Below are 23,697 nucleotides of genomic sequence, written 5' to 3'. Positions count from 1 at the left end.
GCTGGACTTTCACAAGAGACTTGCCGTAACTGATGTCCATCCTTAAACAGACCTCACCCCCCAAAGAAATATTGAAGCCGGCACAGAAAAGAACCTAAGGACAAGAAGAATCTTAACAAGTGTTTACTCTCTTTCTGTTGCCAAGCTGTGGAGCAATAACCGAGCGTAGCAAAAGGCCCATCACGATCCTGGAAGAAAGGCCTCAGCCGTGGGGTCAGGGGTCACTAACTCTGCCATTGTGTCTGGCGGGGCGAGCACACTTCAGCTTTTCTCCGCCTTTCAAAGCTCTGAGATGGGGGTGGTAAAGATAGGCTTGAAAACACTGGGTCAGTACCAGGGGCTTTATGGTAGCCACAGCCGAAAGCTTTCGGACCCCAAAGGTTAAATGAAGAGCGAAAGGGTCCTTCTGTCCAATTACGGCAGAACAAATGCTCCCTCTGACCCGGCCGGGTTAAAGTTCAGCGCAGCCATTGGGAGCGGCACACTTTGGCTTATTGTGGTCCAGATGAGATGAACCTCCGCAGTGTTTATCTAAGTGACACCTTGTCCAAAAGCAGGAGTATAAATAATATGGGGGTTGTGTGCTGCCACTTAGCGGAATTAATTTATAGACTAGGCCTACACCAGGTCAAAGCAATGGAGCAGGTAACTATGGTTCTCTCTGCATGGCTTGCCCAAGCATGAATGCAGTCATGGCAAACTGAAGCTGTCCCCAGTTATGTGCTAATGAATAAATCCCCTCAGTAACTCCCACTTCCAGTTTTATCAAATCGCCCAGTCGCTCTCTCCAATCAAGAGCCCATCTCAGTCTGAGGCGGCACTTGTGGTGTTAATACCTGCAGATACAAAGGCCCGGCGGAGTGTCCCATATCCGGATAGATTAGACTGTGCCTGAATCACTTCCTCCTAAACCCATGGGCCGCCACGGATTAGGTCACTGAATTTAATCATCAGCACTTGTTTGGGTTAACTGGCAAAGTGCAAGCTTATTACAAGATCCAAGGATTTTATACCAAGCTGATGAAGCAAAACTTTTTACAATGCAGCTGATGAAACTATGAAACGCCAGAATTTGTAATGCACTTGGTTCGTTGAACCTTTGCAACATTATTGTTTTATACAATTTACAACAAGTAGAAAACTATTGGTTTAACAGCCTTTCATTTTGCTGCTAGTTAGACACCTGTTCAAAGGACAGCACCAGCCACAAAGGCTTTAATCTTGGTCACTAAATGGAGTAGACTTTAGCTGAACTGCAGGTGCTACAGAAAACCAAATGTTGTGTTACAAAACCCTCAGTAAACCAGTGCAGCATGCGATCACATCCAGGATACACTAACACAATCTGGGGATAATCCAGAAATGAGAACAATCCATCAAAGTGGAGAGGTTCGGCCGCCCGGAACACACCGAGGCCTATCAAAGCCCCAAATCCCTTCCTCTGTGAATCCATTTAGCATGCCTCTGCCACGATCCACCAGGGGCACCATGACTGCACCTCACTCCAGTGTCTCGCATGTGGCTAAACCTGAGCGCATTGGGATTTTATTCTCTGCGGGACACAATCTCAGCAGGCCTTCTCCATCCCACCATAAGCCTGTTGGACACACATCGGGGCGCCGAAGGAGAGTCAGTGCTGCTCTCAGTGTCTTACAGGCCCTTAGATGGAACGGGATGACCTTTAATAAGGGATCATAGGTCTGGATGATGCTGAGGGCCACAGGAGACCAGGCCCACGGGTCACTCGCCCAGCTGGCCTCCACCTGCAGCCTGGACAGGCCCACACGAGGCTTTGGATGGATGAAGTTGAGTGCTGGCATGGAGCACACATTTTTGGTTCTTCTGAAATCTTCATGGACTACGACTGACAAGGTCGTATTGGTCATAGGAGACAGAAAATGGCAACAACTTATGAGATCATGAGTTTGACATAGAAAATGTTAATTAGAGATGATGTTTCTAGAACCAGGGTCATGACAGTAAATGGGCATTGCGCCACTTATGCGTGTGATGTCATAACACGGCAAGAGAAAATTCAGTGGCAATATTCTTTACTTTTTCTTTGTATTGTAACTCAATTCTATTATTTATTATTTTCTATTTCTCCATTCATTTGAGGTTTCATTTCTATCTAGATGTAGTGTCATGAATTTGAGTGTCATGTTATTCCTTTTACTTTATTGGCGTGTATGCTTATGCTATGGTTAGTGGTTTGTGCAACAAAAAAGAGAGAAGAAGAAGAACTAAAGTTGTCCACTGGAGGGCAAACTCCAGGGGACTTTCTTCAGGGCATACAGCTTCTTTAATGTGATAACTTAACTTTGTCATATGTTGAGGAGTAAACTTTACAAATCACTTTCAAAACACAATCCGCCTATCTATAAATACTGTAGTCCCCCATCATGAGACCATTCCCCCCCTTCTCTACCACCCTGCGAATTAGCCCCCTGCCCCCACATGTCTCGAACTACTACCAACCCTTCTTGGCCTATTATCATATTTGATCCACAACAGCTCACCCCTCCTAAATCCTAACTTTTTTTTTCTCCTTACCCTCCCGCATGCACCACCAGCAAGGCAGAGGCGGAGGGCGTAGAGGCTGTGGCTTTGAGTGGCGAACAATCTGCCAGGGAGACGAAGAAAGCCCGGGCACTCAATTAAGAGCTGCCCATTGAGCCTGCAGAGTGAGCCTGAATGTGGGCCCCTCCAAAGGAATGAGGTCCCATGAATAGATTGCGGCCCTTCATGAAATATTAAAGAGTGCACGGATTTCCCACAATATTTGTACACCTCCCTTTGTGAGGATTTCTCCCTCCATTGAGCCTGAAACTGTTAACACATCCGCTCTTCTGAGGCGCGGCTGCAGACTGCGCCTATAGCTCAAGGTTTTGTCAGAGAAAATCACAATCTTTTTAATTTAGCAGGAGCTGAAGAAACTCAAATACCACCTATACTTATGGTATTCGCAATTATATGAGCATATCCTAAAAAAAAAAAAGGATATTATAGTTCTGGTCCATATATTGGAGACAGTAAATGATGCATAAATGTGCCGAAGAACAAATCCTCTTCACTGTGAAGCACTGTATAAGGTTCCATCTCATAAAAGATTTCTGGAAATTCTAGTCATTTATTTAAAAAGAATGATCCATCAACAGAAAAATTAATGAATAAGAGAAATGGGTTTAAAGTGCATATTATCAGCCTCATAGCATAACTGCCTTAAGTATATCATGAGGTTTTCAGGAAAATAGAACAAAACAATAATCTCAAAATAATCTCAACAGACCTACTACCATCACCTCGACTCTTTCTGTCTGCTGTGTTTCCTGAGCATCCCTCTGTCCTGCTGCACATGAGGTATTCATGAAGCGGATTACACCACTTTTAATGACCACCTGTCCTCACTGCTGCGCTCTTGTGTCATGCCAAGCCGAGCAGCAAGCATCTTCCTGGTATTAGGAGGGTCACAGCGCTAACTGTTGACCCCTGTCTTCACAAACACAAGGCTGACAATCCAAACCACCACAGGCAAAGAGCCGCTCTGAAATATGAATACTAACAGGATACATCTTTAGTTTGCTAACCTCATCTATTGTCTTCCCAGCAAAAAAATGCAATGGTTCTTAAATTTATCCCTGATCAATTTTATAGGTCAGTTTTGTTCACTACGTGTCGCTTTAACATTTACACAAAGAGCATGAATGTAAAACGTTTCTGAATCAATATGCATATAATCAGCAAGGTTTTACTACAATTGCCGCATACATTTTAGTCATCACAAAATACCAAAATGTATAATTAAATCACTTAATCACAACAAATGCCCCAATTTCCATCTTCCACATACACAAGCACTTCCGAGTTCTCCTTAGGTTAAATACATCTTATTGTGTCCCCTTTCCTGTTTTAACTTTTTCACTTTTACAGTGAGCGACTGAATTGTGATTCGTTTTTGAGAGTGCTTCTTTACACCGCTCTGCCGCCTTCTCCTTTTGTGTCTGCCGCTTTCTCCATCCCTCTCCCCTTCTGTCCATCCCGCTCTCTATCTCATTCACAAACAGGGACCAGGATGAGGTTGAGTGGCCTTGTATAGAGCGCCGGGGCTGTGTGGTTAAGTAGGTGGTTAAAACTGCAATTAGCATCAGAATGGCCTCATATTTGTGTCGCGAGTCAACATTAGTTCATGTTGAATTGAGGAGTTCAAGATGAGCAGAAACTCCCTTACGCAAGGCAAGTGCGCTTATACACAACTGTATTTCGTGATGATTGTGTTTGGTAAATTATGTCATATTGCAAGTCAAGAACACGTTGACTACATTACTGTCGAGAGGCACTGGACGGCTTATTCATCTGAGACGGTAAAGCAATAACATACAGGTCCGTGAGCTTTCTCAATTATGCAGTGGTGAGTGGTTATGAGTGTTTATTTATATCAAAGAACTGCTATCAGCTGTCTCTACAAAGCTTCATTGAAATAAATGTAATGAAATAAAATGTAATATTTAATAAAAAGTTCAATATTTTTTCTTTACATTCATTGTATGGCAGTCAGTTGTTTATATTCATGAAGACCCCCATTAGCATCAGCAGCGCGCAGCTTTAACTACAGGTCACGAATGAACCGGGACAATAACACAATTGTCCACCACTAATCTCTAGATATGAGCATCTTTCTTTATCCAACACTTTGGATAATTTCACCTAATTCTGTACTCCCCCGGGGCGACCATGTGGCAGTATGGGACCTACTTGCCCGATCCAGCAGCTCCCCAGCTGTGGAGCACATGGCGGGGCAGCCCTCTGCTCTGTCCCCCATATGCCGGGGTCCTGGGTCCAGGCTGTGAGCGCGGCTGCAGCACATGGGAGGGCAGCCGGGGGTCTCTGTATGAGTCAGTGGAGTGGAGGAGGGAGGGGGACAGTGGTCTCGCGGTATTGTATCGGCAGGACAAGGCCTGAGCAGGACGCAGCGGGGGTGAGGGGTGCGCTTTCTAAAGAGCGACCAAATAGGGCTGCTTTTCTCACAGCCGGCTCGCTTTAACTGCTCTGTAACTCCTCCTCGTGCGCCCAAGTCCCCCTCCAAACCATGTCAGATTGATACACTGGTTCATACGTGATCTCCTTGACTTCTTGTATGAAAGTTCGTGCTATTCGTGGCCTCCCCATCTTCACACCCGTTCCATTCAGCCCTTTGCCACACCAGATTAGACCAGGGCTAGTGCGTTTTGTCTTCCGATCATCTCTTCCACATCAAAGTCACTCATGAGTGGATGGTAAAAAATAGCAAAGGGGCCACGGATGAGACAAATCTCTTTGGCTTTTTAGCTGAACAATGCTTCTCATTTGAATTTGGCCTATACTATATTGGTGATCAGCCTTTTGAACGGTGCCCCTGATGAAGTGTTGTTTTTGACTGGAATACCAAAAGCCCCAGGGATACATTTTCCTCTTTTTGTCTTTCACTTCAAAGTTATCTGCAAAGGGACTTGTCAGTGTAAAGAAACCCAGTCCAAATGGATGTTGTTTACCAAGTCAATCAGCATCAACTATGCGGTCACCATGGGGTTGAGCATAAAGCATTTTTTCAGACATGAAGCTTGTTTTTCTGCACCGGCTCCTTGTAATGGGCCAAACATTTCTCTAACTTTTGTTTCAGTGGAGACAGGGCCCCTCTGCTTTAGGTTATGAGGCACACCCCACTGGGCATTTACATATATGATCATCCTGTTTTTGTACGCACCACACAGTCATTGTTGTTGCAGATGATAATGGATAACATCTAAAGGGTCACGCGGTTCATTCATTTACTAGTTTTGAATCCAGAAGCTAATAAGGCATATTTGATCATATATTTAAAGTGCATGTGACAGTCTAGACAGACTGTTACACAATTATTATGTGCATTTTATAAAAATAAAAAAAGAAGCTAGTTCTATTTTTTTATGATGATTTTTCATACTTACTTATATAGTAGGTAATGTTTATTTATATAGCACCTTTCACAGACAAAGAAGTCACACAAAGTGCTTCACAAAATTACAATACAAATACAAAGTGCTATATAACCACCAAGCCCATATCAAGATCTCCTCCTCCATTAAAGAATTCAAACCTTATTTAAAAACATACTGTACTTTTCAACTTTTCTTTGAATTTAAATTTAATTCCTCCAGAATCTATAATTCAAACTTTTTCCCTTTCTTTCTTGTTGGTTTTTCTTTATGTGGTGATCTTTTTTCACTCTAAAGTATTTACATGCAACACTGCTATGCACATTTTTTTGTTTTAAACTTGGTATGGCTTTTCACTTCACTTCAGTGATATTAAGCTATGTGATTGATACTTAACACAGGCATTATCATCGCATTAATATAAGATGTAATCATAAAAACATGAGAATCTTTCGAGAAAAACACAAAGTAAGAATAGATATGGCAGATTGACATTAATGATTAAATACACTTTTATAAACCATTGCCTTTTCAACAAGATCATAGTTAGAATATGTTGTAAACAACGTTCAACAAATTCAGTATCTTATAGAGAAGAAAGTTTCTAAATTTAGAGTGTTTCACTGCTGCCCTCTTTTGCCTTCGATGGGTATGACTGAAGGAGTTGTCTGTTTTGGTTCGCCAGAGCAGCCAGAACACACAACACACAACTTAGCATTGATTGCCTATTGTTGCAGTCTAAGAGAATTAACTTAAAAAAAAAAAAAAATTACCATAGTTGACCTGTCAGTAGCTTACCACCACCGAGTATGGAGTGAATGACGACAGTGTAGCGCTTTGAGAAACTTGGTAATATACTCAACCTCAAGTGTAAGCCATTATTATTATTATTATTATTATTATTATTATTATTATTATTATTATTATTATTATTATTATTATTATTATTATTATTATTATTAGTAGTAGTAGTAGTAGTAGTAGTAGTATTAGTATTAGTATTAGTATTAGTATTATTATTATTATTATGACTACTATTATTATTGTTATTATTATTATTATGACTACTATTGTTATTGTTATTGTTGTTATTATTATTATTGTTATTATTATTATAGCTTGCTATACCACTCTCTCAGAAAATATCTTTCTATTGCTTTTCCTGGAAATGATGGCAAAAATACACTTTATTTTACACCTCAGTATGTGTTGTACCATGAAATATTCTGACCTCTCAGTCGTCGGTCCATGTGATCATCCTCAGCGATCTTCAATCACAGAGGCATCGTTTACTCATGGGCTACTGCTGACCTCTTCTGTCAGGACTGAGTACTACACCTGAGGAGTGAAAATATATGGCTTCAGACATGGCATTGTGGCTTTAGGTGTAACTTGCATCATTACAAAAAGAAAATCTGCATCACAATCATATTCACATGAGAGAATATGTTGTGTATATTTTTATGATTTTGCGCTTATGTCAGTTTTATGCCCTCATCTTCAGCCTGTGCCCCAAACAAGAAATGTGTCTGTTCCTTATGGATAACCACAGTGAGTGACTTGTCCTAACACCGCTAGATGGCACAATCGTGCAGCAAATGTTGGTGTATCAAAGCTGTATTGGCTCTTGACTGGAGCCATGCAACCGACTTTGCCACAAACATTGTAAATAGTTAGTCACATTTTGTTTAAAAAACAAATAACCAGAGTTAAAGGATCAAGTTGCCATAAAAATGAGTTATAACAAGTTTTACAGTACATATTTTTAAATAATTATTTCAAACATAAAGAGTTTCCTGCATCCTTTCCAGTAACAAGAAAACAACACCTACAAGCCTTTGTGGCATTTACAGTTTGTGTTTTAGATTGACATTGGCCTGACTTATGCAAAGCAAGGAAGAAATTGTTTGTCAGCAGCATGTCAGCGCTTCACACTGTTATCTCTGCACCATCAGTCCAGGTTCCGCCAAATGTTCTGTGGAAAGTGGCCAAAGAATACCACAGAGAAGCTAATGCATGACGGTTTGAATGGAGGACACCTGTGGGAAACAAGTTGGGCAGGAAATTCATTTCTTTAGCCGATATGCAACAAAAGGTGTGCCATTGCTACAAATTTGATCAGGTCTACATTTATTTAACTGTGATGGTTTTTATATCCTTTTGACACCTGTTCAGGAACATTATGCTCCATTCAAACAATCTTGATAATAGTGAACTTCACTGTAACAAAAATGCATTAAAGTTATTTAATTAGTTCCAAGTTTTTAGTATGTGCTGGCACTTACAGGAACATACTGTGCATTTGTCATGTCAGTCAAAAGCATTTCCTTGTTACCCCAGACCGTGCTGAGGAGATTAGCCGAACATTACAGCATGTTTGTGGAGTAAGAGGCAGGTGTTGTGGGAGCGTTTTCTGGAGAGGAAGTTGTTGACAGAATTCTCATGTTGAAATGTGGTGACAGGCGCCTTGTCAACAAAAGATGAACTGTGGGATAAATCATGGGTCACTGGCATCATGCCATTCACAGGTACCAGTCTCACTGAAGTGTCATGTCAACTGCTATAGATATGAATGTACACAATGTTTCATTTTTATAGTTGTTTGTTTTGTAAACCTCTTAACCCCCATCTGAACCGAGCACATTTTCTCCAGTTCAGCTTTACCCAAATCTAAACGCTTCTTGGCTGAAGCTCACAGCCTGTAGGCCAGTGTACCGCCTCATCTAAAACCTGCAAAACTTTGCATCTTATTTTTGCTTTTTTTGTCGCATTTTTGTTGCCTCTTTTGTTGTGTTTTTGTCGCTCTTTTAATGCTTTACTAGCCATTTCATCCTCATTTACATCTCTTTTTTGTTGCCATTTGAACTGGAGAAACTGGAGAAAATGTGCTCAGTTGAGGTGGGGGTTTAGAGTTTAAGAGTCATGTTCATTTTGAGATTGTCCTGTTGTTGATCACGGCCCAGGGTTAGATTTTGATTATGGATATGTTTATGTGTATTAAGATCTGTATTACAGAACATTTACCTGGAATTAACTTTGTTAAATGCACTGCCTTGGCTGTCAAACATGACTTTAAGTTTAACATTATTACAGGTATCAATTTTGCATATAAGATATGTTTGTCTTTACTTTCTAATATCAACTACATTGTCTTTTCCATCCATCAAATTGCTCTTCCTGGCAAACAACAATATGCTGCAAAATTATTACTTTCTAAGAATATAATTTTACTTTGTAGGACATATTCTGGATTCCAAAATAATCAGATAGCGGGCTTTAAGGACAGCTTGTTCAGTAGGACTGGCAAAACACAGCAGTTGGTCAAGTGGGCAGCTAAGAGAAGTGACAACCAATATGAGTCATGTCCTCATTTTGACTATTTCTGTTTGTTAACAAGGCATACGTTGAGTTTGCAGCAAAACATTTACAACTACTTATTACCAATTGACCCTATGCACAACCTTGACGTTAACAAGCATTTAATGTGTTTAACACTTGTTGTGTAAAGTCAGATCCTTCCTCATCTGTTCACTATGTATTTGCAGCGCCATTTTGTGTGTGTCGCTGAGTTGGTTCAGAGGAGACAGGCTGTCTGGTGAGTGCAGGTGATCATTATCTTGCGGCAGCAGTGGACAGACCTCACTGCTATTCCTGCAGTTGCTGTCTTTGATACATGTAAGCTTCAATTCTCCTCTGGCCTGTAGGATGAGTGCTGGATACCCCACTCATCACTCATTGTCTTGACAGCATCACCTCCATATCCAAGATCAAACAAAGCAAGAAAAAAAAAAGTCATTCTCAGAATCATTATTTAAGTTTCATTAGTTTCATTTTTATTTGAACATAAATTAAACATGTTCCATTGATATATTGTAGGCCTTTAGTTATGCCATATTTTGTTGTATTTCATAGATTGATCTACATATAACAATAAGAATGTATCATTGTATTAACATGAGCAAAAATGTCAAATCAAATTAATTTGTGACTAGTAGAAGCATTAGGTAGCTGTTAACTGTGAAAGTTAAAGTGTTTCATTTTTTGTGTAGTAATGCTATCTTCTGGTAACACACTACTAACCTATTTAAAACAAATAAAATGTTGAAAAAGCTTAGATGAAAAGCTTAGCTGCTCTGAAGTCAGCAGTTTGCTGGTAAACATGGACAGGTGTGCTCTGTGGCTTGCACTTGAAACGGGAGTGGCGCGAGCGCATTTCTTTGATTGTATGCGATTATTTGAAAACATTTGCAATGTCTGAGCAGTGACCCCATCTTCAACTTGATACTTGTTGCAAAAAAGTGTGAGAAACCGGCGACATCAAAGCTCAAAGCGGACGATAGCTGTGGGAGGAGTGTGCACCTGCAGACCTCATTGACACAGAGACGCGCTGAATTACGCACCTGAGCCACGGACGCAATGGAGAATTCCCCAGCCAAGGAGGGAGTGCAGCTCCTGGACATCAGCTCCAACTTGCCCCAGGAGGCGCCCCGAGGCGCGTCGGAGAAGCCGCCCTACTCCTATGTGGCGCTCATCACCATGGCCATCAAGGACAGCAGAGACAGGAGGCAGACTCTGAGTGCGATTTATGAATACATCTCATCCCGGTTCCCCTACTACGAAAAGAACAAGAAAGGATGGCAGAACAGCATCAGGCACAACTTGTCACTGAACGAGTGCTTCGTAAAGGTCCCGAGAGACGGTACTCGGGACAGGAAGGGTCACTACTGGATGCTGGACCCCGCGTTTGAAGACATGTTCGAGAAAGGGAACTACCGGCGGAGGCGCAGAGTGAGGAGACCTTCCTTCACCCCCGGAGTGCCCTACCTGCCCGGGGCCATGGTGGACTACGAGCCCCGCTATCTGCAGTCCTGTGTAGGCAGCAGCCCGTGGAGCCCGACGCCCGGATACCACAATCTAACCCCCAGCGGTGCGCTCAACTCCTACTGCCCCTCGCCCCACTGGCACCACGCGACCTACGGGACCTTCCAGCGCCACCCAGCCGCCATGGTGCCCCACAGCGCCTATCCGTACGGCGGAGTGACACAGCCTGCGAGCCCCGAGGCTGGCAGCGTGTCGGTCGCGTGCGGGTACCACCAGGTCACATCTTTCTCAGCGTACCCAGATGCGCCACATTACAAGTAAAGTTCATTTATCTTCTGTTCAGAGAGTGCTGTGAGGTAGACCTATTACAACTGAACTAGCATGTGTTTATGAAATGTGTTCACTTTTGGGACGTGCCCGGGGCTGTTGGCTTGTGTTTATGGCATCTGTCTCATGTTTATTGATTCTTTTGTGAGCGCAAGAATTAAGTCAAAGCCTGTGAGGGCGAATTGATATTGTTTTGCACTATGTTGTGAATAGTCAACTATTCTATCGGGTTTGCCAAGTTATTTATTATGTCCATATGTGTTTAGTTTTCTTTGTATGCTGTTATCCTATTCAGGAGCAGCTATGCAGCAAAGAATTGAACTTTTTTTTATAATCAATGAATGTTTCCTACACGATGTGAATTGTCTATATTCTATTATGTTTCTTTTAATAAAAGTTTGTATTGGAACATTTATAAAACTGGCTCTTCTTCTATTTTACGTTTTTAGCTAAATGAAAAACCCACTGACAAAAACAATGAACGGTAATGAACACCTGTAACATATTATGCTAGATTACGCTAGATAAACGTTTATGTGAGCACCGCAATAGCTCACTCTCGTCCGTGTAAGTTATACATTACCTTCATATAGCAGTACATTTGATGGGCAAATTTGAGTGAAACAGGAGTAAAGTTTGTTTGTGTGTGAAACAGGAGTAAAGTGACTCGGCCATAGAAAATATGCGCGGCAGCTCCGGAGGGTTGCGTTGCCAAGGGACACAGTGACGTGTTTCCGTTTCCGGATGAAGAGCGGAACAAAAGACACCTTATTTGCCGCGTGCGCGCTCGCGCCGTGTTTTGCGTTTTGGACAGGCTTTGTGTCTGTATTGCTACAGTTTGATAAGTCTATAATATCTAATTAATATCTGAAACATTTCCTTTGCACATGGAGGCGTTTAATCACCTGCTGGTGGAGTATCCGGAGCTAATGTTCAGTGGAATGGGCGCTACAGCAGTAGTGGCTGGAGGAGCGCTTGTCTACAAACTGTCCTCCAGGTAATGTCACTGGAATCATAGCGGTGTAGTAGTTTTAATCTGTCTATGTCAATACCTCCAGTAGTTCTATGTTGTAACTTGTAAGTGTGAAGGGTAATTAAGAAGTTTACTCTACGCTATAAATGTATATGTTAATGAATCTGAAAACTTGTAGCCCACAATATTGTTTGTGATCTCGTGGTTAGTTAGCATCATACTATTTAATAGTATTTATAGTAAGAATATGTGTACAACCTTTTGTCTTTGCAGAAAGAAGCCGACCCATGCCAATGTGAACTGTTGGTTCTGTAATCAGAATACAGTGGTTCCCTATGGGAACAGGAACTGCTGGGACTGTCCCAACTGCGACCAGTACAATGGTTTCCAAGAGGTATGTTTTATCCCGCTTCAACTTCTTAACCCTTTCCATGTTTAAAAAAACAAACCTTATTATTTTCTTTCTTAAGAATGGAGATTACAACAAGCCGATCCCTGCTCAGTACATGGAGAACCTGAACCATGGTGTCTCTGGGGGTCATCCCTCTTCAGAGCCACCAAAGACACTGCAGTGGGTAAACTGTCAGATGCTGCTTTGCAGAAAGTGCAACAACAACCAAACTTCAAAGATAAAGCAGCTGGCCTCGTTTATACCAAGAGATGATGTATGATCTGCTGATTTTATTAATATTTTTTAAAGGAATTAGTACAGTGAGTTTTTTTTTTTGTAGGAGAATTACGATGAAGAGATCGAAGCCTACAAGCATCATCTGGAACAGACGTATAAGTTGTGCAGGCCATGTCAGGCTGCTGTTGAGTACTACATTAAATATCAGAATCGTCAGCTGAGGACTGGGCTTCTAAACCATCAGCTTCGCCGCAGTAGGGAAACTGACAAGGCCTTCATAAAGGTCAGTGCACAAACCAAACCTCTGTATCTTTAGTAGTGATGCACGGGTCAGGTTTTTTTTAGCCCATGGGTTCTGCAAAATGTAAATGTGTGTAACTTGGCTGTGTAATCGTTTTCCGCAACTTTTTCTTTCTACAGAGCGCCTATGATGCATCGTCTCCTATAGCTGTAATATTTCTACGAATCCTTGCCTTCTTGATATGTGCTTTTTTGTTGGCCTCGTCGTCTGTTGACTTCTTTGAACAATCTTCTTCAACCAGTGGCACAGTCATTCCTCCAATTCCTACTCACAACAAATCTGCACCTAAAAATTACAGCAATGGCATTGAGCATGTTTGGCAAGGTCTGCTCCAATTGCTTCCAGAGGAGACCCTTGAAAAGTCCAAGGAGGCGTTGCAGTTTGGGAAAGAGAGTCAAATGGCTTTGGTCTCTCTTGGCCTCCTGACTTGTCTCACTAGTATTTTCTTTGCAGGACCCTCACGGTAAGACTTACTTTGTTGCGACAAGCTTTGGTACTGAACTGAAATGTCTAATGAGATCTGTCTTCTCTCAGGTTGAGAAGAATTGACGCAGTGGCCTCTGTTTTGTGGCTCTTAATCCTGTGTCTTGGCATGGCTGAGAGCGTCATGCCCACTGCCTCAGACTGGATGAGCACAGCCACACTCTGCGCAGTCTCCCTCTGTTGTCTCTTCAGCTTTGGTGCAGCTGTGGCAACTCGTAAACCCCTGGGTTCAAGAAGAGCCAGATACCGAAGGTCAGAGTCTGAGCAGTAATGCTCCCAATGGGTTTCACAGGTGGCTTTGGGTTCTTCATTTTACACTCTTACTATCAACTGCATATGTCACTGTCTGTGTGTCCACTCATAGAAGTATTCAGTATTTACACTCAGTATTCTATATTACAACTACATAAGCGCAGAAACAAGTGCCACTTCTACAATGTGACGTTTGTGGGAGCTGAGCTGATCCATGGTATTCTTCACATGAAATCATGGTTTTCAATCACGCTGGAGACAACTCCAGTTGTCTGTTAAAATGCATCTATTCACAAACTCCATACATTTTTTTTTTTTTTAAAGAGTTTTATTTCATTATTATTATTATTATTATTATTATTATTATTATTATTATTATTATTATTGATTTGCAATGTACTTCAAACTTCCACTGACACTGACAGCATGAAAATACTAATGCAAATTAAGTAACATTTCTTTTAATGTGAAGCTACTGAGCAAATTTAGACAATTACAAAACCGTGAATTTCTTCACACTAACTTGTGCACTCGGCACTGTATCCTTTACTGTTTCTATAATCAACATGTAGTATAACTCATTAATTATGTGAACATTATGAACATCTAGTGAACACAGTACTTAAGATTTCTTGTGGTACTTAAACAACTGGGGTTTTCAAAGGATTATATTATTTGGACAAATTGGTTCCAATTGGTACTGCTAACATCAAATTTTATTGCTGCCATCCATTTATGCATACATTTTTATGGTTCTTTGTTGTCCATTCATTCTAGTTATCCAAACATAAATTGGTTTTGAATTTAAATGTGCCACAGTACGGTTTATTTATGATTTAAATTCTTGTATAAATGTAGCCTATGAAGTATTATGATTTTTTTCTAATAATTGTACTGTAGTGTGTAAGTTGATCTTATTTATTCATTAGCTTAGTTAGCTAATAACAAACATAGGACTCCATGGAAAAAAGAACGGTAACATGTTGACTAAACTCATTAGACTAACATAAGCATTAACATTAGCACATTTAAAATGTTATTTATTTTAGTTGCTCTAAAAACCGCACTGAGTCATGCACTGCTCTACATGTGCAGTCGTGCACTGTTGCCCTGCTCACAACTAACCTGCATGCGCTCGCTTACCTCTTCTTTGTGCCCTTTCTGTGTGGGATAAGTGGGTAAAGATGGTTCTCTGATGGTCTGTGAGTAATGTGAAACTGATGTCTGTAGACTGTATTTTGAGACAGTACTGTATGTCCTGTAATTGGGGATGTGTTGTTAATTGAAGCATGTTGATGCAGTTTGTCCAGTCGTTTGAGACAAAAAGATGCTGTTTTTACTCTAGTGTGAATTTTTTTAAAATAAAAATGCTTTTTTAAACATTTTTATGAGACAAACTGCATCTTAGACACACACTTAACAAAATGGTATTTCTGCCGTTGCCAAAGTTTTTTAACTACAATATATTTGTGATGTGTTTGATACTTTAATAACCGATAAGCTACAAGTGTTAGCCATATGTTAACATAGAAACACAGTATGGCCTAAAGTGTTGTATTCACTGAATTAACCTCCCCTCTTCATGTAACCCTTAAATGTGATGGTGCCTTTTGTTCAGCAGTGAGTAGGTTCTTATCTGTAGTCTGTAATACTCTGGTATTTGGATTTGCAAATATTAAGTTAATATATGCACAAAATGCCTATACTACAGCAGTGGTTTTCAACTGGCAGGTTGGAACCCAAATTTGGGGATTTGGGGGGGCGTCTGAGCTGTTCTAGAGGTGACAGCCTTAAAATCAGACTGTGCAGAAACACTAACATTCTACACACTATACAGTATTCAAGTTGCATGTCTAAGGGGTTTTTCATATAGATTTAAATACTTCATCAAATGTATCTGGGTCGTACGCTTTCCATTCCCGAATACCTACTCATGTTGAGAACCTCTGCACCACAGTATATGAACATTGTGTCACGTAGCTTTCACAAACAAGTGTTTGTGGATTGTATTTGAATTGCATTGAGCATGTCGTGATTTAGACTTTTCGTTTTGAATATGTGTTTTATGTAAACTGATAATATTAATAAACATGTAGAAAAAAGGCGTATTCCTTGGGAACTTTTTGGGTAATTGTCTCACTGACTTGTCAGAGATTTAACTGACTGAATTGTTATTGTTATATGTAGGTTTTAAAATGCACAAGTTGATACAGGCATCAAGATTTGAAAAGCACAATCCTTCCTTGGCTTGGAGGTTGTGTGTAAGCAGCTGCCAAATAGATGACAGCTGCAACAGCCTCGTCTTTCCACACTTCGCTCAATGTTTCAGCTCTCAACATATTTCTTCTACCAGACCTTTGGACAGGAGCTGAACTCAAAGAATAATAAGAAAACCAATATTTTACCGATTGCAAATTCTGCATTTTGTTTTTCCAGATATCTATCAAACGGTTTCCAGCCCTCGTTGCACTCTCCTGACCTGACAGACTCCATTGTCCTGACCCCACCGCCCAACCTTTGCAAACTCATAAACCAACAGAGCCCACGTGAGCGCAAGGCCTCCCCCTCATCTCTCCCGGGACGCCTCAACAGAGCCCTAAGTCTTGGGACCATCCCAACACTCATACGGACAGGCAAGTTAAAAGTTTTTGCTTAAGTTTGTTTATAAGGTAGTTTTTGATGACATCTAGTGGTAACAGACGGATTTTAGTCTGAAGATTATACCGGTCTAGTGGATGTTTGGCCAAGACCTCATTCAGGAAGGAACTTAATTTTGTCTTATATGCTATTGTCCTCCTATTTTCAGATTCTGGGTTCCTGTTCAGTGGAAGCAGACCTCCCTCAGTTTACAAAGACCCACCCTCTTCTGGTATTTTTTTCCCTCTGCTGTCTCTTACATAAAAATAACTTTGTGGCTTTTTGTCTGTGAAAGTTTTTATACAAATACAGCTTACTCACTTACTTACTTTATTAATACACTTTGTCTTCTCTGCATAGACTATTTTTCTCTCAAATCTGGAAGCCGGCCCTCGTCCCCGGGCCCCTCCCCGACTCCCTCGGTGGCTGGGTCCGTGACCTCCAGCTCTGGTTCAGCCCGGCACCGCAGACCCCTCATCAGCCCGGCCCGACTCAACATCAGCGGCCAAAAACTGAGGCTCTTTTCCACCGACGCAGAGCCCGGCCTCAGGACCCCCCCTGTTTCCCCCTCTTACCTGGGTCACGAGCCGGCGTCTTCTGTCTACAACGGCGGTTTCTCTTCAGACATATTCCCTCTGCACAGCCAAAAAGGTGAGTGAGTAGAATGAGTTATAAGTGAAGCAAAATGGTTGTAATCAGCAATTCAGGCTGTCGTTATTAGGACCCCCAAACGACACCCGACGATATCATCACTTCAGTTTAAATACATGTGTAAAACCAAATTTGAATGAGGGTGTTTTCTTAGTGAATTTCTTATTTTCTTCTGGACTTAGTTGTGTGAATGAATAATGTTAGGAATATATCATCACAGAATTTGGAATAAAAATGATTGTGACATTAACCCCTGTACATTAACACTGAATGAAATGTGCTATGTGAATCACAATACTCATGATCGAATATGGTGCCAGTATTGTTCAGCCGCAGTCTGCGCCACTCGTATAAGTCTAACTATAACACTGTACAATGTAACATGTCAACCACTAGAGGGCGCCATAGGAACTAAGTCTGTCGCTTCAGAAAACCCCCCACATTGGATTATTGACAATATTCTCTTCATACAATATAACTATAAAACCAGCATTAACAGTAATAATAGAAGCTGTGTTTTCTGTTTCAGATTTGCCCTTTATTTATCGAGATGGCAGTGTGATCGAGGAGGAGGGGAGGAAAGGCAGCTCTTCTGAGTCCTCTGCCTGTTGTGTTGACACCACGACACAAAGTCCAGACATCTCTCCAGTGAAAAGTAAGAGCTCTACATGGACATAATAAACCATGTTCAAAATAAAATGAAAAAAATAAATAAGAATAAAATGATGCTGATATACAATTGAACCAAGACGTGTTATTTTTGATTTTTACATTTCATCTTGCTGGCGCTCTAGGTTTGGGGAGGCGTCTCATCTGGCCTGGACTGCTGTTGGCGAGCCTCACTGCCAACTTGGGCTTTGCCTGCGTTTACATGTATAATAACTGGAGATGAACTTCTGAATGGGCTCCATGGTCATCTGCTTCTGCTGCATTGACTGAAGTGAAAAGTCATCATTTGTCTCGAGGACGACAAACTCATCCTCAGAGGGTAATGTGTGGATGCTTGGCCTTTTTGTTTATGACAGATTTAGTTGGACATGTCTTTGTCCAAACGTTGAGAATGATGAGTTGCATGCACATTTAATTTAGTTCATGGACACTACTGATACGCTGTGAAATGTGCAATAACTAAGGACTGTTCTTTTCATGCTGCTGTTACCCGAGAGATCGTCTTAATTTCCGACACTGATTGTAAAATTGCAATTTAACTTTATCTGGATATCTACAGTAGCTGACCTGGACGGAATATGCAGCATGATTTGTACCGTAATGTGTATTTTTGGTGACAATATGAAGTTTTGATTTCATTGGGTTCCATAATAATCGTTTCCTCGATACCAAAGCAGTAATTTATATTCTATGGACTTGGTTGTCCATAATCAAGTATTTCATCTGTTACACCTACAATAAAAGAATTGGGGTTCATAATGTTTACCATGTCCAAATGGGTGCTAAAGAAGAGCAGAGTGCTGAAACAAACATTTCATTTAAAGCATCACTGATTCACATCATGTGGCCTGTTTTCACTTGTGGGTTTGAAGTGTTCACCAGTGTTTTCTATGTATTGACTGTAATGTTAAGTGTTAAAAGTGTGTACATATTTTTAATTTACATATTTGTCTAAATCTGTAGTCCTTGATTATGAGGAGACATTTTTGTATTGGAATGGGTCTCATAATGGATTTACATTTTCTGTATTTATTTTGATCAAAAAGTGGGACATTTCTGAAAAGATTCAAAAATACTACTGAAAAGGTATTTTTATTTCTGTTGTCGGGACAGAGTTGTGAACTAGCCATTTTACATTCTTCTCGTGTACATTTTTGTACAGGTGTTTGTGTCAGGTATTTCTTTTCTAAAGACCTCTTCAGCACAAGGTGAATAGTAAATATAGCTCTGTAGTCATACTGTTCATTATGGGTTTAGTGGCTTGTTGCTCCTCAATGTGTAGTTTGACTTGACAGAATGTGATGGTTTTGGTTTTGTATGATGCTGAAGATGATTTTAATAAATTATTTGTATGTTAGTTACTGCTTGATGATTTTTCCATTTCTTGTACTCCTGGTTAATAGCAAGAGTGTACCCCAAAGTACAGTAATCTTTAACTAACTTCCTATTCATATTTTAAAGTATTATCTGGGGAGAGGGGGGGCCTTGTTGAGGTGAGGGGAGGGAAACGGGTCAGTTTCTCTTCTGCCCAATCATTTCCTGTTTTCCCCAGCTGCACACTTGTTTTTCGAAAGCAACATCCAGTCAATCTTTGTGTACCATTTTGTGATTGAAGTCATATATTCAACTGCAGAGAGTCATAAACATGCTTAAGTTTGCTCTTGTGTGTGGGAGACGTATGTTGTGTGGGTGCAAACCTGATATTTCCCCTTTCTTTTAAACTACTGTGTTTTTGTTCTGCTTTTTGGGGAAAATATTACCATATTCAAGAGTTAAATTCTAAATGCAGCATGAAAACAATCTTCACTGTGAGGCGTAGGTCCCGTTGCGCTAGAACACGTGGTACTTTAACTGGGGTCAGTTTCCTGTGAGAACAAGCTGCTGTGCTCAATGATGGTGCCTAGAAATGCACTTGACCTCGGCCTGAACTACGAGAAAGGAAACCTTTGACAATTTTTGGACTGATTTATGAGTCTAGATGAGGTACAGCATATATGCCTATATAATTTCAGTCTGTGATGAAAACAATACATGGGGAGGGATCCTCAGCCTTTCAAAATGATTGAACCCTCATGTTTTAATGGGTGCGTATAAGTATTGATACTTCTAAGTCTTATAAATCCAAGTTTCAAGTTTTGAGCCACTGTACAAAGTGGTTTGAGTCGAAGTGAACTCAATGGAGCAACGTATTGACCTATGTTTTTACAGTGTATGGTAAATATGAGGCTTATATTTATACACAATGGAAAACAAGGTTCTTTTCAATGTTTTACAATATTTACCTTAATTCTTCCAGATTAATATTGGGCCAGCCTTTTGATACAAACAAAAGCACAATAACTGTGACTTGATGCGTATGTGTAGTTTCAAAGGCAATATATTGTAATATGTTTTTTTTACAGTTTAAATTTAAAGGGGTTTAAATTTGTTTTTTTTTACTTCAAGCCACAGAATTTGCCACAGAATGTAGAATTTTACCCAATAAATAAAATTGAAATACAAGCATTTATTTTATGACAAATATTTTCACCACTGAAAAATCTCCATGGAGATGTGACTAAAGGCAGTAGAATTTGAGATTTAAACTGGTTTGGTTCTCATCCACCCTGGAGTCAGGCTTGGGGTTGGGGCTCGAACGCGAGCACCTGGTGGCCGGGCCTCTGCCCACGGGACCTGGCCGGGCACAGCCCGAAGGGACGACGTGGGCCCGCATTCTTGCGGACTCGGCACCCACAGAGGGATCCATAGGGGTCGGGTGCTGAGAGGACTGGGTGGCAGTCGAAGGCAGGTGGCTCGACGACCTGATCCGCATGCACAGCTTCTGGCGTTCGGGACATGGAACGTCACTTCGCTGGGGGGGAAGGAGCCTGAGCTGATGCGGGAGGTTGAGAGATACCGGCTAGATATAGTCGGGCTCACCTACTTGCACAGCTTGGGTTCCGGATCCCAACTCCTGGAGAGAGGCTGGACTCTCCATTTTTCTGGAGTTGCCTGCGGGGAGAGACAGCGGGCTGGGGTGGGTTTGCCCCCCAGCGTCACGTGTTGGAGTTCACCCCGGTGAATGAGAGGGTCCCTACGCCTTCGGGTTGGGGACAGGTTTTTCACCGTTGTCTCGGCCTACGGGCCCAACATCGGTGCAGAATACACGGCCTTCTTGGAGTCCCTGGGAGAGGTATTAGATGGTGTTCCGACTGGGGACTCCATTGTTCTACTGGGGGACTTCAACGCCCACGTGGGTAACGACAGTGAGACCTGGACGGGAGTGATTGGGAAGAACGGCCTCCCCGATCTGAACCCGAGTGGTGTTCTGTTGTTGGACTTCTGTGCTCGTCACGGTTTGTCCATAACGAACACCATGTTCGAGCAGAAGGGCACTCTAGGCAGGAGGTCGATGATCAACTTTGTAGTTGTGTCGTCTGATCTCCGGCCGCGTGTCTCGGACACTCGGCTGAAGAGAGGGACTGAGCTGTCAACCGATCACCACCTGGTGGTGAGCTGGATCCACTGGCAGGGGAGGAAGCTGGTCAAACCTGGCAGGCCCAAGCGTGTTGTGAGGGTCTGTTGGGAACGTCTGGCAGATCCCTCTGTCAGTGAGGTCTTCAACTCTCACCTCCGAAAGAGCTTCTCCCAGATTCCGAGGGAGGATGGGGACATGGAGTCCGAGTGGACCATGTTCTCCTCCTCCATTGTCGATGCGGCTGCTCGTAGTTGTGGCCGTAAGGTCTCTGGTGCCTGTCGCGGCGGCAATCCTCAAACCTGGTGGTGGCGCTCGGAAGTAAGGGATGCCGTCAAGCTGAAGAAGGAGTCCTACCTGGCCTTGTTGGCTTGTGGGCTCCGGAGGCAGCTGAGAGGTACCGGCAGGCCAAGCGTGCTGCAGCTCAGGCGGTCACAGAGGCAAAAACTCGGGTGGGAGGAGTTCGGAGAAGCTATGGAGGAGGATTATCGGTCGGCCTCGAAGAGATTCTGGCAAACTATCCGGCGCCTAAGGAGGGGCAAGCAGTGCTTCACCAACACTGTATACAGTGCGGGTGGTGGAAGGAGTACTTCAAGGATGTCCTCAATCTCGTCGTCACGTCTTCCGATGAGGAAGCAGAGGCTGGGGACTCGAAGGTAGGCTTGCCCATCTCCCAAGCTGAAGTCAAGCTCCTCGGTGGCAAGGCTACGGGGGTGGATGAGATTCGCCCTGAGTACCTTAAGTCTCTGGATGTTGTAGGACTGTCTTGGCTGACACGTTTCTGCAACATCGTGTGGCGGTCGGGGACAGTGCCCCTGGATTGGCAGACCGGGGTGGTGGTCCCTCTCTTCAGAAAGGGGGATCGAAGGGTGTGCTCCAATGACAGAGGGATCACACTACTCAGCCTCCCCGGTAAGGTCTACTCCAGGGTGCTGGAGAGGAGGATCCGGTCGATAGTCGAACCTTGGATCCAGGAGGAACAATGTGGTTTTCGTCCTGGTTGTGGCACACTGGACCAGCTCCATACCCTTCATCGAGTGCTCGAGTTCATGGGAGTTCGACCAACCAGTCCACATGTGTTTTGTGGATCTGGAGAAAGCGTTCGACCGCGTCCCTCGTGGTGCCCTGTGGGGGGTGCTCCGGGAGTATGGGGTCCGGGGCCCTCTGCTAAGGGCTGTCCATTCCCTGTATGACCGCAGCAGGAGCTTGGTTTGCATTGTCGACAGTCAGACCTGTTCCCGGTGCGTGTTGGTCTCCGCCAGGGCTGCCCTTTGTCACCGGTTCTGTTCATTACCTTCATGGACAGAATTTCTAGGCGCAGCCAGGGGCCGGAGGGTGTCCGGTTTGGGAGCCTCAGGATCTCATCTCTGCTGTTTGCGGATGATGTTGTTCTGTTGGCTTTAACGAATCAGGACGCTCTGGGGCGGTTTGCAGCCGAGTGTGTAGCGGCCGGGATGAGGATCAGCACCTCCAAATCCGAGGTCATGATTCTCCACCGGAAAAAGGTGGCTTCACCTTTTCAGGTCGGTGGGGAGTCCTTGCCTCAAGTGGAGGAGTTCAAGTATCTCGGGGTCTTGTTCACAAGTGAGGGACGGATGGAGCGTGAGATCGACAGACGGATCGGTGTGGCTTCAGCAGTGATGCGTTCGCTGTATCGGACTGTCGTGGTGAAGAGGGAGCTGAGTCGGGGGCCAAAGCTCTACGATCTACGTTCCCGCCCTCACCTATGGTCATGAGATTTGGGGAATGACCGAAAGGACAAGGTTGCGAATACAAGCGGCCGAAATGAGATTCCTTCGCAGGGTGGCTTCGAGATCGGGTGAGGAGCTCAGTTACCCGGGAGGAGCTCGGAGTAGAGTCGCTACTCCTTCACGTCGAAAGGAGCCAGCTGAGGTGGCTAGGGCATCTGCTTCGGTTCCAGGCATGTCCTAGTGGGACAAGGACTCGTGGAAGACCCAGGGCATGCTGGTGGGACTATGTCTCCGAGCTGGCCTGGTGTCGCCTCGGGGTCCCCCCAGAACAGCTGGAGGAGGTGTGTGTGGACCGGTAAGTTTGGGCATCTCTGCTGTGACTGCTGCCCCCGCAACCTGGCCCGGGTATAGCAGAAGAAAATGGATGGATGGACTGCAACCCATAGATGTAGGCCCTTAACTCACTTAATTCACTGTTCCTTTAATTAATTTATTTAAATATGCATTATGTAGCTTTTAATGTGGGAAAAAAGTTGATGTTTGTGCGCATTTCACCTTGTAGTGCCCAGCGGCTGTATGAGTGGTCAGCATGGCACCTTTACTTTCCATCACAGTGGTCTCTACAACACTCCAGGATCAATTGTTTGGAAGGTTTTCACTGCTACGGACCCTATCACCAGAAACCCTACAAGTTGATCCCGGACTTTTTTTCCCCTTCGCATAAAATGTTGCATAATGCACCTTTAATATTGGACATCTGCGTGCCCTGACGCCTGACCATGAGGCTAAAACAGCAGCGACACACAATAGTTCAGACATTTGTAGACTTTATAAATCTATAAATGTCATTCAACCAACT

General features: G+C 42.9%; 2 protein-coding genes across 2 annotated transcripts; both read left to right on the top strand.

Annotated features, from left to right (window-relative positions):
* Positions 1-10,357: 10,357 nt before the first annotated feature.
* foxl2l (forkhead box L2-like) lies at positions 10,358-11,093 on the top strand (the record flags this gene model as incomplete). Its single annotated transcript, XM_079558285.1, has 1 exon — positions 10,358-11,093. The coding sequence occupies exon 1, from the start codon at positions 10,368-10,370 to the stop codon at positions 11,091-11,093; it is 726 nt and encodes a 241-aa protein (XP_079414411.1). The 5' UTR covers positions 10,358-10,367.
* Positions 11,094-11,847: 754 nt separating this feature from the next.
* On the top strand, positions 11,848-17,971 carry tmem201 (transmembrane protein 201). The gene is made up of 11 exons (XM_079558151.1): positions 11,848-12,096; positions 12,346-12,466; positions 12,543-12,737; positions 12,804-12,983; positions 13,121-13,464; positions 13,536-13,736; positions 16,173-16,369; positions 16,543-16,605; positions 16,734-17,024; positions 17,554-17,679; positions 17,819-17,971. The coding sequence occupies exons 1-11, from the start codon at positions 11,987-11,989 to the stop codon at positions 17,914-17,916; spliced, it is 1,926 nt and encodes a 641-aa protein (XP_079414277.1). The 5' UTR covers positions 11,848-11,986; the 3' UTR covers positions 17,917-17,971.
* Positions 17,972-23,697: the final 5,726 nt, after the last annotated feature.

This window comes from Gobius niger (assembly GCF_951799975.1).
Source record: "Gobius niger genome assembly, chromosome: 6".
In the NCBI taxonomy this organism is placed as follows: domain Eukaryota; kingdom Metazoa; phylum Chordata; class Actinopteri; order Gobiiformes; family Gobiidae; genus Gobius; species Gobius niger.
This window is presented reverse-complemented; position numbering and strand designations above follow the sequence as displayed.